Source organism: Narcine bancroftii, chromosome 3 (genome assembly GCF_036971445.1).
Source record: "Narcine bancroftii isolate sNarBan1 chromosome 3, sNarBan1.hap1, whole genome shotgun sequence".
NCBI classification, from domain to species: domain Eukaryota; kingdom Metazoa; phylum Chordata; class Chondrichthyes; order Torpediniformes; family Narcinidae; genus Narcine; species Narcine bancroftii.
Genome location: NC_091471.1, coordinates 140789002 through 140814942, shown reverse-complemented (window position 1 = coordinate 140814942; position 25941 = coordinate 140789002). Strand labels below are relative to the sequence as shown.

The following is a 25941-nucleotide window of genomic DNA, read 5'->3' as shown; positions in this document are numbered from 1 at the left end:
GAGAAGAGGCAAGCTGTTGTGATAGGGGGTTTGATAGTGACGGGAACAGATAAGAGGTTCTGTGGAAGAGATCAAGAAGCCCGGATAGAATATTGCCATCCAAGTGCCAGGGCCTGGGATGTCTCAGCTCAATTTCATGACATTCTCAAGAGGGAGGGTGAGCAGCCAGATATCATGGTCCATGTAGGGACCAATGACATGGGTAGGAGGTACGATGCGTTCCAGCAATGAGAGCTCAGGAAGTTAGGTGAAAAGTTGAAGGATAGGAAATCCAGGATTGTGATCTCGGGATTGCTACCTATGCCACATGCTAGTGAAGTTAGAAATAGGAGGATGATGCAGCTCAATATGTGGCTAAAGAGATGGAGGGATGGCTTCAGAATTCTGGATCATTGGGCTCTCTTCCAGGGAAAGTTGAACCTGTACTCGTGTGATGGCTTGCATCTAAACAGGTGAGGGACTAATATTTTTGCAGAAAGTTTGCTAGTGCTGCTCTGGGGAGTTTGCAGTGGGATGGGAATCAGAGTGCCAGAGCAGATAGTGGAGTGAGGGTTAAAAAAGATGTTAAGACTGCACACAAAGATAGGAATCAAAAAATTGTGCATGGTGGAAATAATGTTCTGAGATGTATCTATTGCAAGGAATATTGTAGGAAAGGCAGACTCGGTTAGAATGTTGATTAGCACAAAGAATTATTGTCATTGAGGCCAGGCCATTAGTGAAACTTGGCTGCAGGAGGGGCCGGACTGGCAGCTGAATGTTCGGGGGTTTCGTTGCTTTAGACATGATAGAGGGTGAGGGATGGCATTGCTTGTCAGAGAAAATATCACAGCTGGGCTCAGACAGTATAGACTAGAGGGCTTGTCAATTGAAGCAATGTGGGTGGAACTGAGGAATGGTAAAGGTATGACCACATTAATAGGATTATATTATGGACCACCCAATAGTCAGTGAGAATTGGAAGAGCAAATTGGGTGGCATGGTTGCATAACAGTTAGTGCAATGCTGTTACAGTGCCAGCGATTTGGGACTGGGAATCAAATCCTGCACTGACCATAAGGAGTTTGTACATTCTTCCTGTGTCTCTGTGGGTTTTCTCCAGGGGCTCCGGCTCCCACCGTTCAAAATGTACCAGGGATTGTAGATCAATTGGGTGTAATTGGGTGACAGGGAGTGGGTCATAGTTCGAAAGGGCCTGTTACCGTGCTGTATGTCTAAAATTTTCAATTTAAAAAAAACAAAATTCACATCTGCAAAGAGATAGCAGACAGCTTCAGGAAACATAAAGTTGTGATAGTTGGTGACTTTAACTTTCCACATATTGACTGGGACTCTGATACTGTAAAAGGACTGGATGGGTTAGAATTTATCAAATATGTTCAGGACAGTTTTCTAAATCAATATATAGAGGTGCCAACAAGAGAGAGTGCAATAGTAAATCTCCTATGAGGGAATGAGACAGGACAGTTAACAGAAGTGTGAATAAAGGAACACTTTGGGTCCAGTGATTATAATGCCATTTGCCTTGAGATAATTATGGAGAAGGATGGATTTAGTTCTCGAGTTGAGATTATCAATATGAGAAAGACCAATCTTGAGGAAACGAGCAAAGATCTAGAAAGCATAGATTGGCCTAGATTGTTTTCTGGCAAGGATGTTCATGGTAAGTGGGAAATTTTGAGAGTATAGAGTTGGAATGTTCCTGTCAGGAATAAAGGCAAAGTAAACAGGCACAGGGAACCTTGGTTTTTGATGGATATTGGAGATCTAGTTGAGAAGAAAAGGGAGGTACATACCAGATATAGGCTATGAGGTACTTGAGGAGTATCAAGCAAGAAAGAAACACTTCAGAAAGAAATTAGAAGGCTAAAGTAGACTTGAGAAGCAGATAAGATGAGGGGAAAATCCTAAGGGATTCGTCAGGTATATTAAGATCAGAAAGTCAATAAAGGATAAAATTGGTTCTCTTAAAGATCAGAGTGGTTGGCTACGTATGGAGCCAGGAGAGATGGAGAAGATGTTATATGCAAATAAAGGTGAATAAATCAAGATATGTTTCTATTTTATTGTCATGTAATAATACATTAAAAATGTAACATTCATGATATACTTCAACTTTTGTCTGTCTAAAGGAAAACAAAGCATCCCCATGAGCATTGTCTGGCACCCCTAACTACAGGTGAAAAAGAACCAAAAGAAGGTCACTGAGGGTCTGTTGATTCGCCTCCAGTGCTTTCACAGCCTCTGTAGCCACACGGACTCCGGTTCGATTTATCAGCAAATCCCAAGCTCTAGATACAAACCTCCGATACAATCAGGAAGCCAGCTCCTGAGACCTTTCAGGAGTCCTCTTGCCCTCAGCACTCTGTCAAATCCTGGTTCCGTTACTTGGTTCCCATGAGTCAGTGTCCAGTAGCCTGCAGCCTGTGCGGGTCCCCCATCTATAAGTTGCCTGCAGCCTCTGTGGGTCCCTCAGCTGCTGAGCACCTCACTAGTCAGCTGCCGTGGTCACTGTCCGGTTGTGTCATCACCTTGATTCTTCTCAACAAGGGATGTTCTCCCCATTTCTGGTGGCTGGATCTGGTCCACTGCTCCCCGGAGCCTTCAATCCCTCTCAGCATGCTGCCGAGTACAGGTGCTGCTATTTTGGGCACAGACTTTGCAGTTGCAGGATTTTACTTATTTCATGTATGTTACATTCTAAATGCAGTATTACGTGACAATAATGGAATTTACATTTACTTTACCAATACCGTCGGTTCCTTTAACAGGCCATTTAAAAGGTATACTCAGCCACCGACATTAGGACCGTAATTCTGAGCCCAAAAGACCCCAAAACCCAGCAGCAATAGACATTCACTAAGACAAATAACCAAAAGTTATTTTTAAACAACTTTAAATATGAAAATAGAATCAAAACATTAACTTAACTCTATACTTAACTAACCCAAATTAACCCCCTTCTAATTCTAAGCGCACTTGTATGTAATGTATGTGTGTGGATTTAAGAAATGTTCTTTGGTTCACAGTTCCATCTTACTTCTCCTTCTTCCAAGTTCTCTGGTTGCAGGCAATCACCATACTGTGGTCAGAATTTAACATGTATAAAGTTCACCAGGCTTGGTGCTTGAAGGGTAAATGTTTACCGACCGCTCAGGAAAGTTCTTGTAGGGTTTGCAGAGAGAGATATTTGTTGCTCCAGGATTTCCACAACTGAGGTACCACCACTAGTCATCTCAGGGTCTCGCTGATGAAATTTGCCCCATCAGGGTCTTCCAGATAGTAACCTCTTCAAGCTACCAGAGTTCCATTCCTTCCTCTATTTCAAGAGAAACATCAGACAGATAGCACTTCCAGCCACCTACTGCTCTGGAACTTGCTTTCATCAGTTTCAAACAGTTTTCCCTGGATTACACTTTTCAGTTACCTGTCAGTGTCCCACACACTGACTGAGCTGTTAACTCAACTCTTTCTTTTTCAACTGCAACTCTAAAGAGAGCATGTGACTCATGTCTTGCAAAACCCCCACCTTCCTGAGCAAAAGAACAGGAGTTCTTCCTTCTGCTCCCATCTGTTGTTAGATAAACAAAATCCAGGAGAGACCTTTCTATGAGCACTTTGCAGAAAGGGTACTGACTCCAGCAAGACAATGGTCAAGCATTTTATGACATCAGTTCAATTAGCACCTGCTTGTGAAAGGTGCTTAACATTCTCCAGAGATCCTGCAATGTGAATTCTTCAGTCTTTCAAATAAGATCTGTTTTAAAATATTGTATATATGTGACCTACTCTAAATCTTATAAATTCTCCCCAAATATTAATATTGTTACACCAGGCAGTTGAGCTCATCGGAGCAGCTCTGGCAGGGCTGTGTCTCCATTCTCCTTTCTCCTGGGTCTGAACCAGCAGTAATGTCGCCATTACAGCAGCTCTGGCAGGGCTGCTATTATTTTTTTCTTTTCCCAGGGTCTGACAAGGTATTCCCTCAGACCTTAAGGGAGGCAAGAGAAGAAATTGCAGAGGTCCTGGCAGATATATTTAACGTGACTTTAGACATGGGTGAGGTGCCAGAGGATTGGAGGGTAGCTTTGTTGTTCCTTTGTATAAAAAAGGCTCTAAGTATAATCTGGGAAATTATAGACAGGTGAGCCTGACAGTAGTGGGTAAGTGAATGGAAGGTGTTCTAAGAGATCAGATATACTAGTATGTGGATAGACAGGGACTGATTAGGGATAGTCCACATGGCTTTGTGAATGGTAGGTCGGGGTTTAACCAATCGTACAGTGTTTTTCAAGGGGTTACCCAAAAGTAAGCGCTTGACGTCCTGCTTTGCGGAAACTGCCAAAATGTTTGGCCTGGAAGTCAGCCTGAAGAAAACTGAGGTCCTCCATCAGCCAGCTCCCCACCATGACTACCAGCCCCCCCACATCTCCATCGGGCACACAAAACTCAAAACGGTCAACCAGTTTACCTATCTCGGCTGCACCATTTCATCAGATGCAAGGATCGACAATGAGATAGACAACAGACTCGCCAAGGCAAATAGCACCTTTGGAAGACTACACAAAAGAGTCTGGAAAAACAACCAACTGAAAAACCTCACAAAGATAAGCGTATACAGAGCCGTTGTCATACCCACACCACCTACGGCTCCTAGAACGCTTCCACCAGCGTTGTCTCCGCTCCATCCTCAACATCCATTGGAGCGCTTTCATCCCTAACGTCGAAGTACTCGAGATGACAGAGGTCGACAGCATCGAGTCCACACTGCTGAAGATCCAGCTGCGCTGGATGGGTCACGTCTCCAGAATGGAGGACCATCGCCTTCCCAAGATCCTGTTATATGGCGAGCTCTCCACTGGCCACCGTGACAGAGGTGCACCAAAGAAAAGGTACAAGGACTGCCTAAAGAAATCTCTTGGTGCCTGCCACATTGACCACCGCCAGTGGGCTGATAACGCCTCAAACCGTGCATCTTGGCGCCTCACAGTTTGGCGGGCAGCAACCTCCTTTGAAGAAGACCGCAGAGCCCACCTCACTGACAAAAGGCAAAGGAGGAAAAACCCAACACCCAACCTCAACCAACCAATTTTCCCTTGCAACCGCTGCAATCGTGTCTGCCTGTCCCGCATCGGACTTGTCAGCCACAAACGAGCCTGCAGCTGACGTGGACTTTTTACCCCCTCCATAAATCTTCGTCCGCGAAGCCAAGCCAAAGAAAAACCCAAAAGGTTGATGAAAGAGAGGTAGTGGATGTTGTCTTCATGGACTTTAGTAAGGCTTTTAGCAAGGTCTCACATGGGAGATTAATCAGGAAGGTTCAGTCACTCGGTATACATGGTGAGGTAGTAAATTGGATTAGACATTGGCTTTGCAGGAGAAATTGGAGAGTGATAGTGGATAATTGCCTCTCTGACTGGAGGCCTGTGACGACTGACATGTCTCAGGGATCAGTGGTACGACCATTGTGGTTTGTCATCTATATTAATGATATGATTTGGTAAATTGGATCAGGAAATTTGCAGACGTATGGCACAAAAATTGAAGGTGTAGTGAATATTGAGGAAGAGTTTCAAAGCATGCAGAGGGAACTGGACCAGCTGGAAAAATGGGCTGCAAAATGTAGACAAGTGTGAGGTCTTTCACTTTGAATGAAAACCAAAATAGGTCATACACTGCAAATGATAGGGCATTGAGGAGTGTGGTGGAAAAGGGAGATCTGTGAATACAGATACAAAATTCCCTGAAAGTGGCATCATACGCCCCTTTTACAGTCTCTTCAAGGCGGGAATATTGCGCCTTTATTGTGCCATGCCATTCTACGTTAAAAAGTACAAACACAGTTGTGGAGGTAGTCACAGCGCTGAATGAATGTCTGTGTAAAAAGGGCGAGCCATCAAACTAGACGCCGACGCTGTTGTGTTACACGTCATACCTCTTTTGCTTCTGGAATGTCGGTATGCTTTTAAAATGAGACACTGGGGCAGCATTTTGCTGGCATTGTTTGGTTCAGTGTAAAAAAACAAAGCCGTCTTAGTGACGGGTGTTTACGGCAGTATTGCAGGATCTCTTATAAAAATGGCTATAAGTAGTTGGGGTTGTAAAGAGAGCTTTTGGCACATTGGCCTTCATTTATCAAAGTATTGAGTATAGCAGTTGGGATGCTATGGTGAAGTTGTTTAAGACATTGGTGAGGCCAGATTTGGAGTATTGTGTGCAGTTTTGGACACCTAATTACAGGAAGGATATCAGTAAGATTGAAAGTGTGCAGAAGATGTCGCCAGGATTTGTCGAACTGAGTGACAGGTAAAGGTTAAACAGTTTAGAACTTTATTTCTTGGAATGCAGAAGAATGAGGGGAGATTTTACAGTGGTATACAAAATTATGAAAATAGGTAAGAGTAAATGCAAGATCACTTTTTCCATTGAGGTTAGGTGAGATAAAAAACTAAGAGACATGGTCATACAGAGTGGTGGGAGTGTAAAATGAGCTCCCAGCTAAATTAGTAAATCTCGGCTTAGTCTTGACATTTAAAAAAAATTTGGACAGGTACATGGATGGAAGTGGTATGGAGGGATATGGTTCAGGTTCCGGTCAGTGGGACAAAGCAGAAAAATAGTTTGGCATATAATAAAAGGGCGAAAGGGCCTCTTTCTGTGCTGTCGTGTTCCATGGTTCTAAAAGAAACCTCAGACCTTCAGCCCACTGAGTCTGCACTGATGATCAACCACGTATTTACACTAACTTTGCACTAATACCATACATATTCACCCTATATCCTCAACAATACTTCCCATTCTCCAATTCTACCACTCACCCACTAACTAGGAGCAAATTACAATGGCCAATTAGCTTACCAACCTGTACATTTTTCGGATGTGGGAGGAAAATGGTGCATCTGTAGGAAAACCAAGCATTCACCAAGAGATTGTGCAAACTTCCCATAAACAGCGCTTGAGCTCAGAATTAATGTTGGGTCACTGGCATTGTGACTTAGTGGCTCTATTAGTTGCTCTACCCAAATTACTTTGATTGTTGACTCTAGCATCTTACCAACAGTAGATGTTAAAGCACTGTTGTTTCCTTCCCATACTTTGATTTTTCTGCTCCTTGAACAATATACACCTTTCATTTAATGTATTATTTGGTTCCTCTTATACCCATTACATATTAAATTGTTGCCTGTCTCAGGCAGCCAACTTGTAGTCTAATAGTGATGCTTAAGTTTTTTTAGTCCTGTAATGTTTCATCTATTTTTGTGGATAAACTATTAACATGTACTGTTGGTCTGAAATTTCACACAAGTAAGCAAAATGAAGCAGTGATAAATAGAAGAAAGTACTGGTTGTGTTCAACCTATTTAGTTACATTAGTGTCAGTATGATGCATTGATTTTCCTTTTTGTATTCCAATAATGGTTGAAATCATATGGGTGGAGTAAATGTGGATATGTGATGAAATGCACATGTGATTTGTGATGTATATTCATAAATAGTTGCATTTTTTCTTTAATTCTTTCTCAATTGAACAGATTTTAATAATTTATAGCTATCATTAAGTTGGTTTACCGAAACATAAGACTTCAAACAATGTGGTGATGGTAGCATTTATTTTAAATTGTAAATGCTGTGCAGCAAACCTTTTTGTGTGAAGAGAGAAGTGTAATATAAAGATAAAGAATGATTGGTTTATTTTGCAGTGGAAGCACCTTAGTTAAGACACTGCAGGAAAATCGAAGTCGATGGAGATCAATCCGGGTCATGTATCTTACTATGTTCTTCAGCAGTTTAGGTAGGTTTTACACTCAGATAACCACTGATACATGAAGTGCAAAGTTCTTTTTAAATATGAAGCTCAATAGTGGACTTTCCTTGAATAATGAATGCTGCTTCTATATGTTACAAAATTGGATTTCAAATGAGGTCATTTTTATTCATCTCACTTTATTACTAAAGTATTGCCTATTTTTTTTCCATAATCCATTGTTAATATTTTTATCTTTTTTTTTGTTCTCTACCACTTCTGGTCCATTTAAAAAAAAAGTATTTTGCTTGTTGCCATTTTCCCATTTGAGTGAATTAACATGGACTCTAACCTCATGTCAGCACTGTAGTTTATGTAAAGCTGTTTGAGGGAAACCTGCCTAATGATAGATTTTTTCCTTCCATCCTGCCTCCTGCTTTGGTTGAGGAATTTGGTTCAATGTTCCATTCTGTGGCAGATTTGATATATTTTTTCATGGTCAACATTAAACTGGTATTAATTTTAGTTTGAGTTGCGTTATAAATTGACTTCTTCTATGCGCCATTGTGATCTTTATACCGTGAGTAAGAAAGTAGCAGTGTGAAAGAACTGTCAGGAAGGATGTTGTGACTGTCGCTCATTCACATTTTTGTGGCTATTCCAAGGCAGCATTACTGGATGGCAGGAACCAAGTTGCTTGTCTGGATGTTGAGTTGTCAATAGTAATTGAAACTATTCAGGAAGTGGATGATCGTGGATCATGGATCCACCTATCTATGGATAGGTGACCAAAATAAATGAGCTCGGGAAATTGTTTTTATTTAAAATGAAGGTGGATATCTTAAAAAATAAATAAATTGAGACGTGGAGGACAAGATTTACACTATACATTTTAATGTTCGGTCAATAAATAACATTTTCAGAAGCATAATGATTTGTGTAAGGATGAATTCTTTGCTGGATCTGTGGTAAATATCCTTTTTCTGCAGGTTTCTCAATCGTGGTATCTTCAATATGGCCATTTCTACAAAAGGTTTGTGATATTTCTTGGTTTGGAGTGATATTTGACTTTTGTAATGGGATTTAAGCATTATTTCATTGGTCTTTAATCTTAGACACATTTTCATTTATTACCATATGGGTCCCACTGCTTGAATGAGGAGTGCTTCTTGAGAATGAATCAAGTTGAGAATCAAAAGTAGCCAGTTAAGATTTTAATGCTAGGTTATCCGAATTATATGAATATTTATTAAACAAATATTTAATCAAATGGAGCATAATTTAGATAGGAAGATATTTTGGATCACTAATAGAGGTTAAGGTTAATTAATTAATTTGGGCATGCTTTGAGTTATTCACATAATGTTGATTATCATGGTCATACATTTCTGAATTAAATGCATCACCATTTGTTGCTTGGCCTGAATCTGTTTCAGAGTAGGCATGTTCAAGCCATCAACCTCAATTCTGCGATATCACTTTTACCTCTAAGTCAGTAGGTTGTGGATTCAAGCATCCCTGAAGTTCTGAGTGAACGTTCCACAATTAGAATTGGTTTTTTTTTGGATAAGGGATTAAATTAGGCTCCAATTGACTGTCACATTTTCATGCATTATTAGAGCAGCTGTAATTTTGGAAATATCTCATTAGCCATTGTTCTGAACTAACAACCCTTTTAATTTTGTTTGGGACTAAAGGACATTGCTAGCACTAACAAAAGAATAGCAATGGAAAATTCACCAGACAACGTGTGATGCAATAATTAAGTATTATGATCCAATGGGTTCATTAAATATTGTGATGCAATGAATTCATTAAATATTGTGACGCAATGGGTTCATTAAATATACACTTATAAAAGGGATTAAAATTGGGTTAACTGTTAGGTTGTATGCATTTCACAGACACAGCCTTGCAAGCACAAACAGAAGGCTCTTGGCTTTAGCAACATGTGCAAACACACCCCAGAAACTGAAACATTTGCAGAGAGTTGGGGCCATGTGTTTTTTGTAAAGCCTAGAAATTGCAACATTTGCAAACTGAAACCAAAAATAACAGTGCCTGGAACATCAGGAGGGGAAGGGCAGAGAATGAGAGAGAAGGGAGTCAGCAGGAGGCAGTCTGAGAAATGGCTGGATAGAAGAGGAGTCTGCTGAAAAGGCTCCTTTTTCAAGACTGGGCAGAGTTCTGATATGGTAGCCTGAGTGTACTCTCTGTGGAAATCAGGAGTGGCGGCTAGTCATCCCGGTGTGGCGAAGAGGAGAAGAACTCTGTGAGAAGAACCTGGAAAGGACAAGTTTCCTCTGGAAGACACTCCTGTTTGGGGTGTCCAACAAGCAACAACCATTTCTCTGTAACCCTTCACAACTTTCCTGCTGGTAATTCTAAGTAAAGCACTGAAGTTTGCTTGAATGTAATTACTGTTTGAATCTGTACACAGGATTGAAGATTTCTGGAAACTGTAGCCTTGAAAATGTGGACTGTGGAAGATTGGCCAGTAAAAAGGACTTTCTCGAAAACACATTACACACACTTGCACTTAGATTAGGTTGGGGGGAGGGATTGTGTACATAAGTTAAATGTTGATCTTGTTGTTCTATACTCAGAATTAAACTAATTTTGTTTAAGGAACCATTGTATTTCTATTACTGCTGAACTTTTAACAAATGGTAAATTCAAAATAGTTTTTATTAAACAATTAATAACAACATTTCTTACATTTGTGCATAGTGGGGTTAAGTTTAGAGTTAAGTGTGTGTGTGTGTGTGTAATTAAAGTCTCACTGAAAAAGTCAATTTTAAAACTTCAGCATCATTTTAGTCTTGATTTTTTGGAATATTTTATTTTTAGTTTTCCATCAATAAACAAGGAGATAATATCACTGACTATTACAGAATATATCAATATCTCCCAGCAATCTACATACCTCCCTGCCCTCTCCCAAAACAAAATAAAGGCAGAGAAAATGAGAAGAAAGGAAGAAAAGAGAAAAAAAAAGAAAGGCAGGATGTGGTGTCAGTGCTTCCAGTAAATGTCCATAGAGGCTGTGGAGCTACCCCCTTATGTAATTACTTTTATTAATCCATCTATTGGTAGATCTTTGAGTCTTTTTATCGAGGTGTAGCTACAGTTGTGCTCCCATGTACGTCAGATATGGCTGCCATATTTTAATAAAGGTGCTGTGTCAGTTTCTAAGATTATACATACTTTTTTCCATGGGAAGGCAACTGTGCATTTCAGTAATTCACTTACTGATAAGAAAGGGGAGTCAGACTTCCAGATCATCACTATGGACAAAGCAATAAATACGAATTGAATTTGGTTAATTTGTGGCTTATGTCCATAAGGTTCCCCAGCAGATTCAATATTGGATCTGGCGGAAAGGTTATCATCGTTATTCTGGTTAGTATGTCAGCCAAATCTTGCCAAAACGGAGCTACCTTTGCACAGGACTAGGTTGCATGAACAAATGTTCCCTGCTCCACTCCATGCTTAAAGCACGTTTCTGGCACCTCTGGTTTTGCCTTGTGGATTTTTTGCGGTGTGAGGTAGAGCTGGTGCAGAAAGTTGTATGGAACCAGTCTGTAGCTAGAGTTGATAACTGTTGTCACACTGTCTCTACATCAGTCCAACCAACATCCCTTGTCAATTGTGATGCCCAGGCCTGACTCCCATCTCTATCTTGATCTATGTAGCCCCTGCTTGAGTACTGAGTATATTCTTGAAATAAATTTGGGTTCATTTGCAAGTTAAAGCAACCCTTCAACCTCGCTAGGTGTAGGTGGGGTCATTATAGGGCCATACCGATCCCTTAGAAATGATCTTAACTGGAGGAAACAGTGAAAGGTCCCATAAGACAAATCATATTACTGTTTAGCTGCTCAAAGGACATAATCTGTCTCCCCTCGTAGCAGTCCTCAATATGCGAAATCTCCGGGATTTTATTAATGGGTATCAATTCATTGAGTCAGTGGCGCCTTTGGTGATATTTCCACTTTCTCTCCAATATATTCATTGATCTCATGCCAGATTTTAATCAGATTTTTCAGTATGGGGTTATCCATTTTTTATGCTATTAATTTGGCATCCCATTTATATATGAAATCCTTCACTGTCCTTTCCCCCATTGCATGCAATCCCATTTGCACCCAAGTGGATGGCTCCCCCTCTTCAAAGAGGGATGCTAAGAACCTCGACTGAGCTGCTAGATAATATTCTTAAAATCAGGCAACCTTAAACAGGCTCCCCCCCCCCCCCCCCCCACTTCCCCATGTCAGATTTTTCAAGGCTATTTTGGATACTTTCCCATTTCAGATGAATTTCCTTACTATCAAGCGCTTTAAAAAAAGATTGTGGCAATGGAATTGGCAAAGACTGGAAGAAGTATTGGAGTCCCAGCGTCACCCTCTTCTTTATGCAGTTGACCCTTCCCATTAAGGTGATGGGCAGATTCCTCTATCTCATTAAGTCACCCTCAATCTTCTTCAGCATAATGGGGTAGTTTTTTTAAAATTATTTTATTTATAAATTTTAAGCCACAATCATTGCATTTAATTCCAGAAATTATTTAAAAAAAATTATACATATGCTATATATAATCCTACCATGCCAGCCACCCTCCCACCTCCCTTCCCCCAACCCCGAGGGGGGGAAAAAAGGAAAGAAAGAAAAAACGGAGGATGCCAAGAAAATAAAACATATATACTATAAAATCTATTGGAGGTTACCAAGAAGTGAGGTCTTCAGAGTGTCTATTAAACATGCAAACTCAAATTTTGTAAATATGGGATCCATATTTTCCACAAAACATGATATTTATCACACAGATTATGTAATCTTCTCTAATGGTATACAACTGTGAAGTTCTGCATGCCATTTCTCAGCCATATGGGGGAGGGGGCGGGGGCGGGGGAAAGTAGTTGAGTTTATATACATTTTCCAGGTTACTATCAATTTTGATTCCTAGGTATTTCACAGCTCCTGCCAACTGAAATGCTGTTTGATATTCTTTGTGGTCAAATTTATTCAGTGGCTTGATCTTGGGTTTTTTCTATGTTGGCTTTGTAGCCCAATATTGTGCCATAGTCCTCTAGTATGGTAAGCAACTTTGGCAAAGGCCCTGCTGGGTCCGTCAGGTACAATAACATGTCCCCTACCATTAGATTAATCTTGTGCTTGCGCTGATCCACTTTGAATCCCTTTATCACTGGATCTTTCCTGATGTTCAATTGCTAAGACAAACAGCCCAAGAGATAGAAGTCAGCCCTGCCTGCTGGACTTGCTGAGGGGGACTGTTGGTGATATTTGCCCATTCATACTGACTTTTGCCCGTGGTTTGTCATACAGTGTTTTTATCCAATTAACAAACATTTGTCCCATTCCAAATTTTTCCAAAACATTTTAGTCTTGCTTGAAGTTCTTACATTTTCAGTTCAGAAATAATTATAAAGTGCTTTTAAAAATCATATCTTCAGTCCTCTTTAAACTCCCAATTCTTTTGATGAGTTGTCCATGAGATGTATTCTTCAAGCAGAAGTGACCACCTTCTGGCCACATGTATTATCCTTTACAAAGGAAATACATAAGTTCTGTCTTCCCAGCATCATTTTTGAATGAAGACTTTGGAATCTGTTTCCCAAACGATGAAACTGAGAGACAGTCAGAAGTAGGTTTCTCTTTTGAAATCTACTTATTCTGTGTTCCCCTAAGGCTTTTCCCCTTTTTCAGGAAAAATTACTGCTGGTTAGTTCTGCACCTTAAAACTGACTTCTTTGTCTCCCATTTCAATAATATATTTCTTGCGAATCTCATGTCACATGGTATGTGACATAATTTGTGTCTTTGAAGTTCATAAGGTCTTTTGACATAGATAGGCTAAAGGTATTTAAGTCCACTTATGCCTCCATGAGGTCTGCTCTCCTCAGAGCTAAAATGGCCGTACGTTTATACAGGTGTTTCTGAAATAACACCTATTGTTTTCAGAATTCCAAAAACCATCATCAGTCCTTTCATCTTCTTGACTCCAACTTTAATCAAGCAGCAATTTTCATCTCAAATTGGCTTCTGTCTTCCTTCTCAAAGAACCAGGTGTATTTAAAATGCTAATGTGTTGTATATGTGCTGAAGTCAGCTCACAGCTGCAAAGAACCATGTCTCTGTAGAATGTAAATGAGCCCTGACCTCCCAAACTAACTTATTAACCCATTTCTAGATAAAATATAGTTTTAACATCAAACTAAGGATTAATATAAACACATCCATTATGCCATAAAAATGTCTCAGGATATCCTAAAGTCGTGGTAGGTTTTCTAAACTTAGTCCATTATTTTCTGATGAATTTTTATTGTATATTGCATCATATCTGTGCTTTTTTAAAAATTAAAAGTGTCATTGTTATATGGGAACCTTGTAATTGCTTTGGAAACAAAATATATACATTTGAATGTTTAAGATAGGATATTTTTGTTGATGTGCAACAAACTCTTATTTAACTGATATCATACTCTATAGTATAAATACTTGTGTGCAACCGCTGCAACCGAGTCTGCCTGTCCCGCATCGGACTTGTCAGCCACAATCGAGCCTGCAGCTGACGTGGACTTTTACCCCCTCCATAAATCTTCGTCCGCGAAGCCAAGCCAAAGAGAGAATATACAGTAATAATTTTTCCTGAGCATTTCTCATGCGATCAGCACCTTCTATTCACATGGATACTGGATAGCCGGGATTATACTGTATTTCTAAAAGAAACTATTCACTTTTATAAAAGGCTTTGTAAGCATTGTTTCATGGTTTGATAAGGTTCCTTATGGAAGTATTTTCCTTTCAACACAATGAATGATTGAGGAATATTTCATGGTAATTAACTAAATTGAAAATCACTGAGGATAATTAGGACATAATGTTAAGCTACCCAAATTATAGGAATATTATTAAACAATTATTTAATCAAATAAACAATAAGTAGGAATAGATGAGAGGGTATATGGGATCATTAATAGTAATTGTTCAGTTATTTAGGACATGCTTTGAACTATTCACACAAATAATGGCCATGTACTTTTTTTGTAGGTGGATAAGACGGCAGATGCCAGTTTTCTCGGATGGATTATTGCAGTTTATAGTTTGGGACAGATGGTTGCTTCTGTAATGTTTGGTGCATGGTCCAATTACAGGCCAAGAAGGGAACCTCTTGTTGTTTCAATTTTGATAAATGTAGCAGCAAACATACTGTATGGCTATGCACATGCCCCACCATCTCATAACAAGTACTACATGCTGCTTGCTCGAACGTTTGTTGGATTTGGAGCAGGTAAAACCCCTTGCATGTACATGTGAAAAGTATTTGTTAGTACATGTAGTCTCTAACTTATGACCTACTCGACTTGCGTCCATCCACACATACAACCAAATTTTCTTTTGAAAATATTCAAGAAAAAATATAAAATTTACACAGTTTATGTTGCATTTGACGAACTATAACAGGAATCCAGGGCATATAAGAGCCAAAATGTGCATACTTACCTTGTTAGTGGCGTCCCAACATCCATGGGTTGGGCATGGCCATCTTGATTCCTGTGTGCATGTGTAAGTCTTCGGTTGGCGGATGCGCAGTGCGTTCGGTATTGGATCTCGGTTGGCACATGTGTGGTGGATTTGCATATTCGTGAGAGTTATGGGCACGAATTCATTATCGTCTGGGTGCTTAACTCGCGCCTGTGCCAACAGCACTCCAATACATGAACCCGTCATGTGTCAGATTTGTGGCCCGAAATGTGAAGTTAAACACAAGTTTATCAGGTAAACTTCTTAGTGTCTTTTTATTCTCCGGTTTCCTTTGTTCTCCTGCTTGTGTTCTTATCTCTCTCTCTCATACCACGTGACTTCCGGTATATCTCATACATATTCATTATCATGACATCCCTCCTTTAATCAGAAATAAACTTTACCTTCACTTATCAATATCCCTCGGAAACATACAAACATCGTAAAATTTACTTCCTACAGCATTCATACATGCACTTGATGATATAAGATTAAAATACTGTCCCAAAGTTCTTATTAAACTATGGCACAAAGTCTTCGTATCGTTTGGGCACTTTCCGGTTTCGGCCTGCCTGCGATATTGTCGTCGCTTCTCGGTTGTTCACTCTCATCGTCGGAAATACTGCTCGCCACGGCTTCGGGTGTTTCTGGCGCTCTAGTCACTTCATCAGGAGTGCTGGTAACTGCCTCTGGAACATCATCAGGTCTCTCAGTTTCAGCATCTCGTATTGGCCTTTCAACATCTTCGCTCGATGTATCTCTGGACTGGTATCTTTTTACACTTGATACATTTCTCTTATACAGGACTCCAGTCGGAGACTTGACTGTCACCATACTGCCACTTCTGGATACGACAGTATAGGGTTGATGGTAATAAGGTGTGTCTAGCTTACCACCAGTTTCATGCCTCACTAGAACATTATCTCCTGGCATGATGTCTGAATACTTGGCTCCACGTTTCGAATCTGTGTACAGCTTTGCTGCACCTTTCTTTTCAGCATCGTGGCCCCTCACCTCCTGGTCGTCTCGAATTTCCTTTATTTCTGGCATTTTTGTGCGGATTTTTCTCCCAAATAATGCTTCTGCAGGACTTTTTCCAGTGGTTGCATGAGTCGTTGCTCGATAGACAGCCACATAAGATAGCAATGCTTCTCGCCAATTTTGTCCTTCTGCGTGTGCAATCCTCAATCGTTTTTCAATGGACTGATTTTGTCTCTCTACTTCTCCATTGGCTTGTGGCCATTTCGGAGTTACTTTATGATGGTGGATACCTGTGGTCCTCATGTATTCCGCAAATGTCTCTGAAATGAATTGTGGACCATTGTCAGAGTATAATGTAACAGGTAATCCATATCTTGCGAATATCTCTGCTAATGCTTGTATTGTTTTTTCAGTGGTTGTGGACTTCAACACCACGTACTCATAGTATCTGCTGTAGTAATCTATCACTACCATAATTGATTCACCCGTCAGTAAGGGTCCAAGAAAATCAACAGCTACGTCGATCCATGGTCCTGTCGGAAGTTGCTACTCTGGATCGGTTCTGGCAGATTACTCCTACTTGTGATTTGACATCCGTGACAAGTTTTAACAAATTTCTCTGCGTCTTTATCACAACTTGGCCACCATATCTTGGTCCTGAGGTTTTGCTTGGTACCAACAATACCTAGGTGTCCTTCATGCACTAAGGATACTATCTTCGGTCTCAATCTTTGTGGTATCATCAATCTGCAACCTCTTAATACACACTGTCCGATGCAACAAAGTTCGTCTCTAATGGGAATGTAAGCCTTGTGAGTACACTTGTCCCATTGTGTACTCTGTATGCATTCTCTTACTTCCTTGAGTTCTGGATCACGTTCGGATTCTCTCTCGACCTCCTTCGTAGTCACAGCTTTCGGTGTCGACTGAATAGCTACGAAGCGTACAAAGCTATCTGTTTCTGTTCCCAATTCTGACTTGGATTGTGGACATCCATCCTTCACCAATCTGGACAGCGGATCAGCAATGTTTGCTTTCCCTGCAATGTGGATTACTTTATATTTGTAGGGTTATAGTCTGAGTACCCATCTCTCTATTCTGGCACATGGTTTGGATCTAGGTGCATAGATCACCTCTAATGGCTTATGATCTGTGATGAGTTCAAATTCAATGCCGTATAAATATGCATGGAACCTCTCACAGGCCCATACAAGTCCGAGTGCTTCTTTCTCTGTCTGAGAGTATCTTCTTTCCACATCTGATAACGATCTGCTGGCATAGGCAATGATTCTCGGTCCTCCATCATGCATCTGGACCAACACGGCTCCTAAACCAACTGGGCTGGCATCCGCTATGACTTTGGTTGATGCCGCCGGATCGTAATATCCAAGAGTTTTTGCATCTGTCAGGCTTTGCTTCAGCGCTGTGAATGCTTTCTTCTGCTCAGATCCAAAATGAAATTGTACACCTTTCCTGGTTAGTTTCCTTAGTGGTTCTGCCACTCTAGCGAAATTAGGAATGAACTTTGCACAAAAATTGACCAATCCCAGGAAACTCCTCACCCCTCTGTTGCGTTCTGAGGTGCACGTGCCTCTGCAATAGCTTTCACCTTGGCCTCTGCAGGGTTTAGTCCTTTCCGTGTAAGTCTGTGTCCCATGAAGTCCATTTCTGACACACCGAACTGGCACTTGTTTCCATTCACGGTAAGGCCTGCCTCCTGTAGTCTAGATAGTACACGCCTCAACCGTTTGTCATGCTCTTCCTTCGTTGGTGCATGGACTACGATGTCGTCAGAAATGTTGGCAACTCCAGGAATGCCTTGAATCACTCGATGGATTTCATACTGGTAGATCTCCGAAGCTGCATTAATTCCAAATGATAGTCTCTTGTATCGATACAATCCACAGTGAGTCACAAATGTAGTTACATCTCGGGAACCTGGATCCAGCTCTAATTGATGATAGCCCCATTTCAGATCAATTTTTGAGAATATCTTACTGGTAGTTAGTTCTTGAAGTATTTCCTCCACTGTTGGTATAGGGTGTCGTTCTCTAATTATAGCTTCATTGGCCATTCTTATGTCAACACATAGTCTCATGTCACCCTTTGGTTCGGGCACAATCACTACGGGACTGACCCATTGTGTCGAATGTTCCACCGGTTCAATAATGTCTTGTTCGATCAATTCTTTAATTTTGGCTTCGACTTTCCCACGAAGTCCAAACGGAGTTCGGCGCATTGGTTGTGCCTTGGGTTTGACCGTTTCATCTACCGCTAGCTTCAATTGTCGACCTTTCAGCTTTCCTACTCCTTGGAAGACTGCAGGGAATTCTTGCTTCATATCCTCGTATGACTGAATTGAATTGACACAAGCTCCAATATGAAGTATTGCCAGGTCTTGCGCTGTGCTTCTACTCAGCAATGGTTCTCCCCTCTCTTCTATGACCATAAACTCTGCTTCGGTATACTTATCTTCAGCTTCAACAGTTGCAGTAAAACATCCAATGGTCTGCAATGGCTTGGTTGCTGTGTATGGATACAGTTTCTTGGAACACTTCTTTGAGGTACAGATAATCTTTTTCCTTTTCAACTTCTCCCATAAATGTCGATCAATCACATTACTGTCACTGCCTGAGTCTACAATGACCTGCACTGTCACTCCACCAATGATCACTGGGACTTTCTCATGACGTACTTCATTCAACGTAAATTGGTAACAACTCTGTTCCTCCTGGGTATCATCATCGTCACCGTCTATCTGGCGAATGGTATCTTTCTTTCCAGGATACTTTCCTTTCCCCCAGACTTTGCCTTTGGAAGTTGTAATCTTCCTCTTCTGGTCTGCATTGGACTTGCTTTTGCACTTCTTTGCAAAGTGGTCCTTACCTCCACACTTTCTGCAAACTTTGCCTTTGGCCGGGCAATATGGGTCTTTTCCAAAGTGACCTCGGTTTCCACATCGATAACACTCCACGTCCTGTGTCAACGTATATCTTGGCTGGTTATGGCGATGTGAAAGCCTCTTAATTTGCTGGCTTGAGTTGTCTTTCAGGGTCATGGTATGAAATTGCCCTTCAACAGCCTCTAATGGAGCAGCAATGGTTAAAGCATCGGTGAGTTCCAACTCACTCCCTCTTTCCAGTAGACGTCTTCTGAGTTTATCTGATCTGCAGTGCTGTACGACTCGATCTAATAATTGGTTGTCCAAATCAGCTGGCATGTAATTGCATCCAACAGCTAGCTGGCGTAGTCTCGTCACGTACTGAGCAATTGTCTGGCCATCTTCTTGTCTCGTTCTCCGAAACAAATGGCGTTGAAATGTAGCATTCGGTGTCACTACATAATGTGCATTTAATGCATCTACCGCTTTCCGGTACTCATCCTTTTTTCCAGTATTCAAAAGTGTCTTAAATGTTGCCCGAACTGCAGGTCCAGCAGTGAAAAGAAGTAACGCCCTTCTCTGCGCTTTTTGTTCAACTGTACCGGTATGTAGAAATAGGCCACGACTGTCGGCGTAGGATTCAAATTCTTCCAGCCATGACTTCCACTTCACACTTACAGTACTTGCATCACCCGTTGGGTCAAAATGAGCAATTCCACTATGTGTTAGAAAGTCACAGTTTGCACCAGCCATGAGGAAATATTCCAGCCCCAAAAGTACTGAGCAACAGAGAAAATTCTTATCACCTTGAAGTTGTCTGTAATCCTCTGTAATCTTGTTTAGTTTTTAATTTTCTTCAAGCTTCTTTCATCCTCGTCGCCAATGTCACATTTGTGGCCCGAAATGTGAAGTTAATAAAACATTAAACACAAGTTTATCAGGTAAACTTCTTAGTGTCTTTTTATTCTCCGGTTTCCTTTGTTCTCCTGCTTGTGTTCTTATCTCTCTCTCTCATACCACGTGACTTCCGGTATATCTCATACATATTCATTATCATGACAGCATGCGCCAACTGAACTTCAATAAGCGAATCTACCATACATGCACCAACCGAACTCCAATACTTGAACCTACCTCACATGCGCCAACCAAAGACTAGCATGCTTGCAGGAATCAAGATGGCCGTACCCAGCTGATGGACCCCAGAAGGCCGACTAACAAGGTAAGTAAGCACATTTTGGTTCTTATGCGTCCTCTATCCCAGTTATAGTTTGTCAAATACAACAAAAATCTACAAAGAAAAAAAATTGATGAACAATTTTGCTTGAAGATTTTGGTACTCCACGCGCGTGGGCAAAATTCCGACTTGCCAATCGAAGATACGACCAATCTTTTGGTCCCAATTACGGTCATAAGTCGGGGACTACTTGTATACACTATATTCAAAATTATCAAAATGGACGAGTACTGTCACAAAGACTGTTTTTGCAATTATGCATTTATATTTATTCTGAGTTTGCAGATATTGAGAGCAAATATGCATCTAAACAACAGTTGTTAAAGAAAATTTGTTTGATTCTCACTTTGTGAATATTTGTTTAAAATAACTTGATGATCCTCTTAATACTTTTTCCTAAATTAATTATCCTGTCACTTAGCTTACCTCTACTGTACATGTTATCAATCTACCTGCACCTGTGAAGTCATTGTTTCATAGATGACCTTATGAGGCAACACTTCACATGTGATTTTAATGTTATAGATAATTTTTGAAATAGAAATATTTTTTGATGCAGTATGCAACATGAGTTTTTGTGATGTTTTAAGAAATCAGTTGGCAGGACTGAATGATCATAAAGCTGAAATCGACAACTCCTCAACCCTTCCTTCTCCCACCTCCCTGGAACACATTATTTGTGATTGTAGTAGACAATCACAATTCATCAACAGCTTCAATACCTGGACTTGTATATCTCAAGGCCACTGAAAAGCTAATAGTAGCCGACCTATACATTGTGGCATTGTGCTGGCTCAATTTTAATGCTCAGGTACAGTATTCGCGAAGCCTTGGAACTCATGATTCTGGTGCAGGTAGCATGAAATACCTTGTAATTGAAGTGTCTAAATTTCTAGGCTGTTGTTTTTATAAGAAACAAGTATAATAGTTTATATCTAATTGCTGCTTAGTATCATAATATTACTTTACTGTTAGATGGAAAAATGCACAAGAGTACTTGCTAAAGATAAGACATCCATTTCAAATCTGAAAGCACGCTGCTCCAATGAGTTAGGACTATAGAACCACAGGACATGGCTGTGCAGAAACAGGCCCCTTTGGCCCTTCTAGTCTGTGCCAAACCATTTTTTGCCTAGTCCCATTGACCTGTACCCAGTCCATAACTCTCTGTATCTCTCCATCCTTGTATCTGTCCAAATTCTTCTTAAATGGTAGAATTGAATCTGCATTCTCTACTTCAGCTAGCAGCTTGTTCCACATCCCCCATTATTCTCTGAGTAAAGAAGTTACCCCACATGTTCCCTGTAAGCTTTACCCATTTCACCCTTAACCCATGTCCTCTGGTTTGTATCTCACGTACCCTCAGTGGAAAAAGTACATTTACTCCGTCTATTCCCCTCATAATTTTAAATACCTCTATCAAATCTTCCTTTATTCTTCTATGCTCCAGGGAATAAAGTCCTACCTGTTTAACCTTTCCCTGTAACTCAGTTCCTGAAGTCCTGGCAACATCTTAGTAACCCTTCTCTCCACTCTTATTGATATCTTTCCTGTAGTTAGGTGACCAAAACTGCACACAATACTCCAAATTTGGTCTCACCAATGTCTTATACAACTTACCATAACATCCCAGCTCCTATTCTCAACACTTTGATATATGAAGGCCAATATGCCAAAAGCTCTCTTTGTAACCCTATCCAACTTTGATGCCACTCAGGGAATTATGCATCTGTATTCCCAGATCCTCAGCTTTACCACACTCCTCAGTGCCCTACAATTTACCATTTGTCCTTCCAAAATGCAACACTTCACACTTGTCTGCATTAAGTTCCATCTACCATTTTTCATCCTTTTCAGCTGATCCAGATCCCTCGGCAAGCTTTGAAAATATTCTTAGCTGTCCACAACACCTTCAATCTTAAGTGTCATCAACAAACTTGCTGATCCAATTTAACACATTATCATCCAGATCACTGATAGACAGTAGATGAGAAACAACAATGGTCCCAGCACTGATCCCTGAGACACACCATTAGTCATAGGCCTCCTGTCCGAGAAGCTATCATCCACCATTACTCTCTGGTTTCTCCCATCTAGCCATCATCAAATCCAGTTTACTACCTCACCATGAATACCGAGCATCTAAACCTTCCTGACTAACCTCCCATATGGGACCTTGTCAGAGGCCTTACTAAAGTCAATGTAGGCAACATCCTTCATCAACTTTCCTGGTAACCTCATCAAACTGTAAGACTGATTAAATACCACCAACCATACACAAAGCCATGTTGACTATCCCTAATCTGTCCATGGCTATCCAAATAATTGTATATCCAACCTCTTAGAACACCTTCCAATAATTTACCTACTACTGATGTCAGCTCACCAACCTATAATTTCCAGGGTTACTTTTGGAGCCTTTTTTAAACAATGGAACCATGTGAGCTACCCTCCAATCCTCTGGCACCACACCCGTGACTAAGGACATTTTAAATATTTCTGCCAGAGCCCCTGCAATTTCTACACTTGTTTCCCCTCAAGGTCCAAGGGAATATCTTGTTAGGCCCAGGGATTTATCCACCCTCATTTGCTTTAAGCCAACAAGCACTTACTCCTCTTTAATTTGTATGGGTTCCATGACCTAATTGTTTGTTTCCCTAGCTTCCCATGATTCTGTGCCAGTTTCTTTTAGCCATATCAATTTTTTTTAGTTTTTTTCTTGCATTTTTTTAATACTCCTCAATTACCTCATTTTCTCCATGTTGCCTATATCTGCTATACTCCTCTCTTCTTCTGAACCAGATCCCAAATATCCCTTGAAAACCAATGTTCCCTAAGCCTATTTAGTTTGCATTTAATCCTGACAGGAACGTACAGATACTGTAATCTCAAAATTTCACTTAGCATACAAAATTTCTTCTGCTTACCTCTAGAACTACTAACAAAAAAAGCAGTAACAACTGTATGCTAACACACTAAATTTCCTTGCGTTTTTTTAGTTATATCCTGAAACTGAACACTTTAGAGGAAGAAACATAATGATTAAAATTGGCAAGAATTCTCTAGCACTCTCATCTATGAATAGTTCAGTCATCCTAATGACTGAAACTATTCATTTCTTCATCTTAACATTTATGTACAGGCACTTGCAGATATCTGCTATCTGTGAAGAAATAGGATTGACTTTTACATGAGATACATGGATGAGTGTGTGTGAACATGCATAGGGTGTTCCCCAACCATAAGCCCTAAATGAATCAGAATTCACAACCTTCTGAGGGCAAGAACAAGGGCGTTTAAGGGAGGGGTTTGGGATCTTTACAAGACGTCCAGGCATGACCTGTGGAAGGCCATCTGTGAAGCAAAGTGCAATTTTGGAGGAAGCTAGAGACAGAGACAGATCCTGCCAGCTATGGCAAGGAGTGCAGGCCATTACAACCTACAAAGCAAGGGCAAACACTATAGTTGGCTGTGATGCTTCACTACCCGATGAGCTGAACACCTTCTATGCCTGGTTTGAGAAGAAGAACCAAACAGTGCCTACTAGAATCCCTGGAAAGGCTGAGGACCTTGTGATATCTGTTTCTGAGGGCGACGCAAGAACACCATGCAAGAGAGTGAACCCTCGCAAGGTCTCAGGCCCTGATTGCGTACCTGGCAGGGTACTGAAAATCTGTGCCAACCAACCTACTGGAGTGTTTGTGGACATTTTCAACCTCTCATTGCTGCTGTCAGAGATTCCCACCTGCTTCAAAATGGCATCAATCATCCCAAGAAGAGCAGTGTCACCTAATACTATATTTAGAATGTAACATTTATGAAATTCTTTATCTACCATAAGGAAGACAGAGAGTTACTGCTTTGTCCAGCACCCCTCATAGTAATGAAGCCCCAGTGAGGAATGAACTCGCACCCCCTGGTTTACGAGACCAGTGCTCTAACTGCTGAGCTATTGGAGTCCCTATCTCAATGACCACTGCCCAATAGCACTAACTTCTACTCTGATGAAATGCTTTGAGAGGCTGGTCATGGCCAGAATTAACATGTACCTAAGTAAAGATCTGGACCCACTGCAATTCACCTGTCATCACCATCGATCCACAGCAGATGTAATATTGCTAATTTTCCACTCAGCTCTGGATCTTCTTGAAAACATCAATTCATACATATGGCTGCTCTTCATCAACCACAGCTCAGCCTTCAATACCAATATTCCCTCAGTGTTAAGTCAAGAAATTACAAACTTCTAGGCCTCTGTGCCCCCCTGGATCCTTGATTTTCTCATTGGAAGACCACAGTTAATACGAATTTAGAAACAACATCTCTTCCTCATCGATTATCAACACAGGCCCACCCCAAGGATGCATGCTTTGCCCTCTGCTCTACTCATGATAAACCCATGAATGTGGCCAGACACCATTCCAATGCCATCTACAATTTTGCCAATGACACCACAGTTGTCGGCAGAATCACAAACAGTAATGAGGAAGCGTATAGGAGGGAGATAGATCAGCTCATTGAATGGTGTAATGACAACAACCTTGCATTCAATGTCAGCAAAACCAAGGAGATAATTGTGGACTTCAAGAGGAAGTCAGAGGAACACAAGACAGTCCTTATCGAGAGCTCCGTAGTGGAGAGGGTCAAGAACTTCAAATTCCTGGGTGTCAACATCCCGAGGATCTGTCCTGAACCCTCCATGTTGATGCCATCACAAAGAAGGCTCAACAGCAGCCAAACTTTGTGAGGTGTTTGAGGAGATTTGGTATGTCACCAAAGACTCTCAAAAACTTCTACAGGTGTACCATGGAGAGCATTCTGGCTGGTTGCATCATTGCCTGGTATGGAAGTGCCAACTCTCAGGACAAGACCATCACAGGCACCAGACTTCACTCCATCGAAGACATCTACCTGTGTCGGTGTCTTTTGAAAAAAAAGCAGCCTATATCCTCAAAGACCCCAGGCCATGCCCTCTTCACTCTGCTATCATTGGGGGAAAAAGGTACAGGTGTTTAATGGCACAAAGACAGCTACTTCCCTGCAACCATCAGATTCTTGAATAATCAGTGAACAATAGACACGGCCTTATTTTTCGTGCACTATTTTTTTTATATAGTAATGTTGTAAGATGGTTATAATATAAATGTTTACACTGTGATGCTGCTGCAAGACAACGAATTTCATGACTTGTTCATGACACTAAATCCAGATTCTGAAATGCCAGGCATTTTGGCCAACAATAGGGAGTCAACTTTTACATGAGTATATCTTTTAGAATGATTTCAGATTTTCCTCTCTTGATATTCAGAAACTGCCACCAATTTCATGTTAAAAATAATTTCTGCTTGTTGTTTATATGTGACTATATCTATCACAGGTTGTCATTTATTTTTTTACAAAAAATATTAAGTAATGCTTGCTTTTAAAGGAAATGTTGCTGTGGTACGATCGTATGTGGCTGGCGCAACATCACTTCAGGAAAGGAACAGTGCAATGGCTAATATAAGTGCTTGTCAAGCTCTGGGATTTGTATTGGGACCAGGTAAAAGTATT

The 25941-nt window shown here is 40.8% G+C and overlaps 1 protein-coding gene across 5 annotated transcripts in view; it reads left to right on the top strand.

Annotated features, from left to right (window-relative positions):
• Positions 1 to 25941, top strand: part of mfsd8 (major facilitator superfamily domain containing 8) — an 86702-nt gene that overhangs the window by 37275 nt on the left and 23486 nt on the right. For 4 of the 5 annotated variants that reach the window (XM_069925252.1, XM_069925250.1, XM_069925251.1 and 1 more), the window contains 4 exons: positions 7701 to 7792; positions 8734 to 8777; positions 14816 to 15056; positions 25817 to 25930. In XM_069925252.1, coding sequence (XP_069781353.1) covers positions 7701 to 7792; positions 8734 to 8777; positions 14816 to 15056; positions 25817 to 25930 — 491 coding nt within the window. The remainder of the gene's footprint in view (positions 1 to 7700; positions 7793 to 8733; positions 8778 to 14815; positions 15057 to 25816; positions 25931 to 25941) is intronic. The other variant, XM_069925254.1, reaches the window with a different exon arrangement.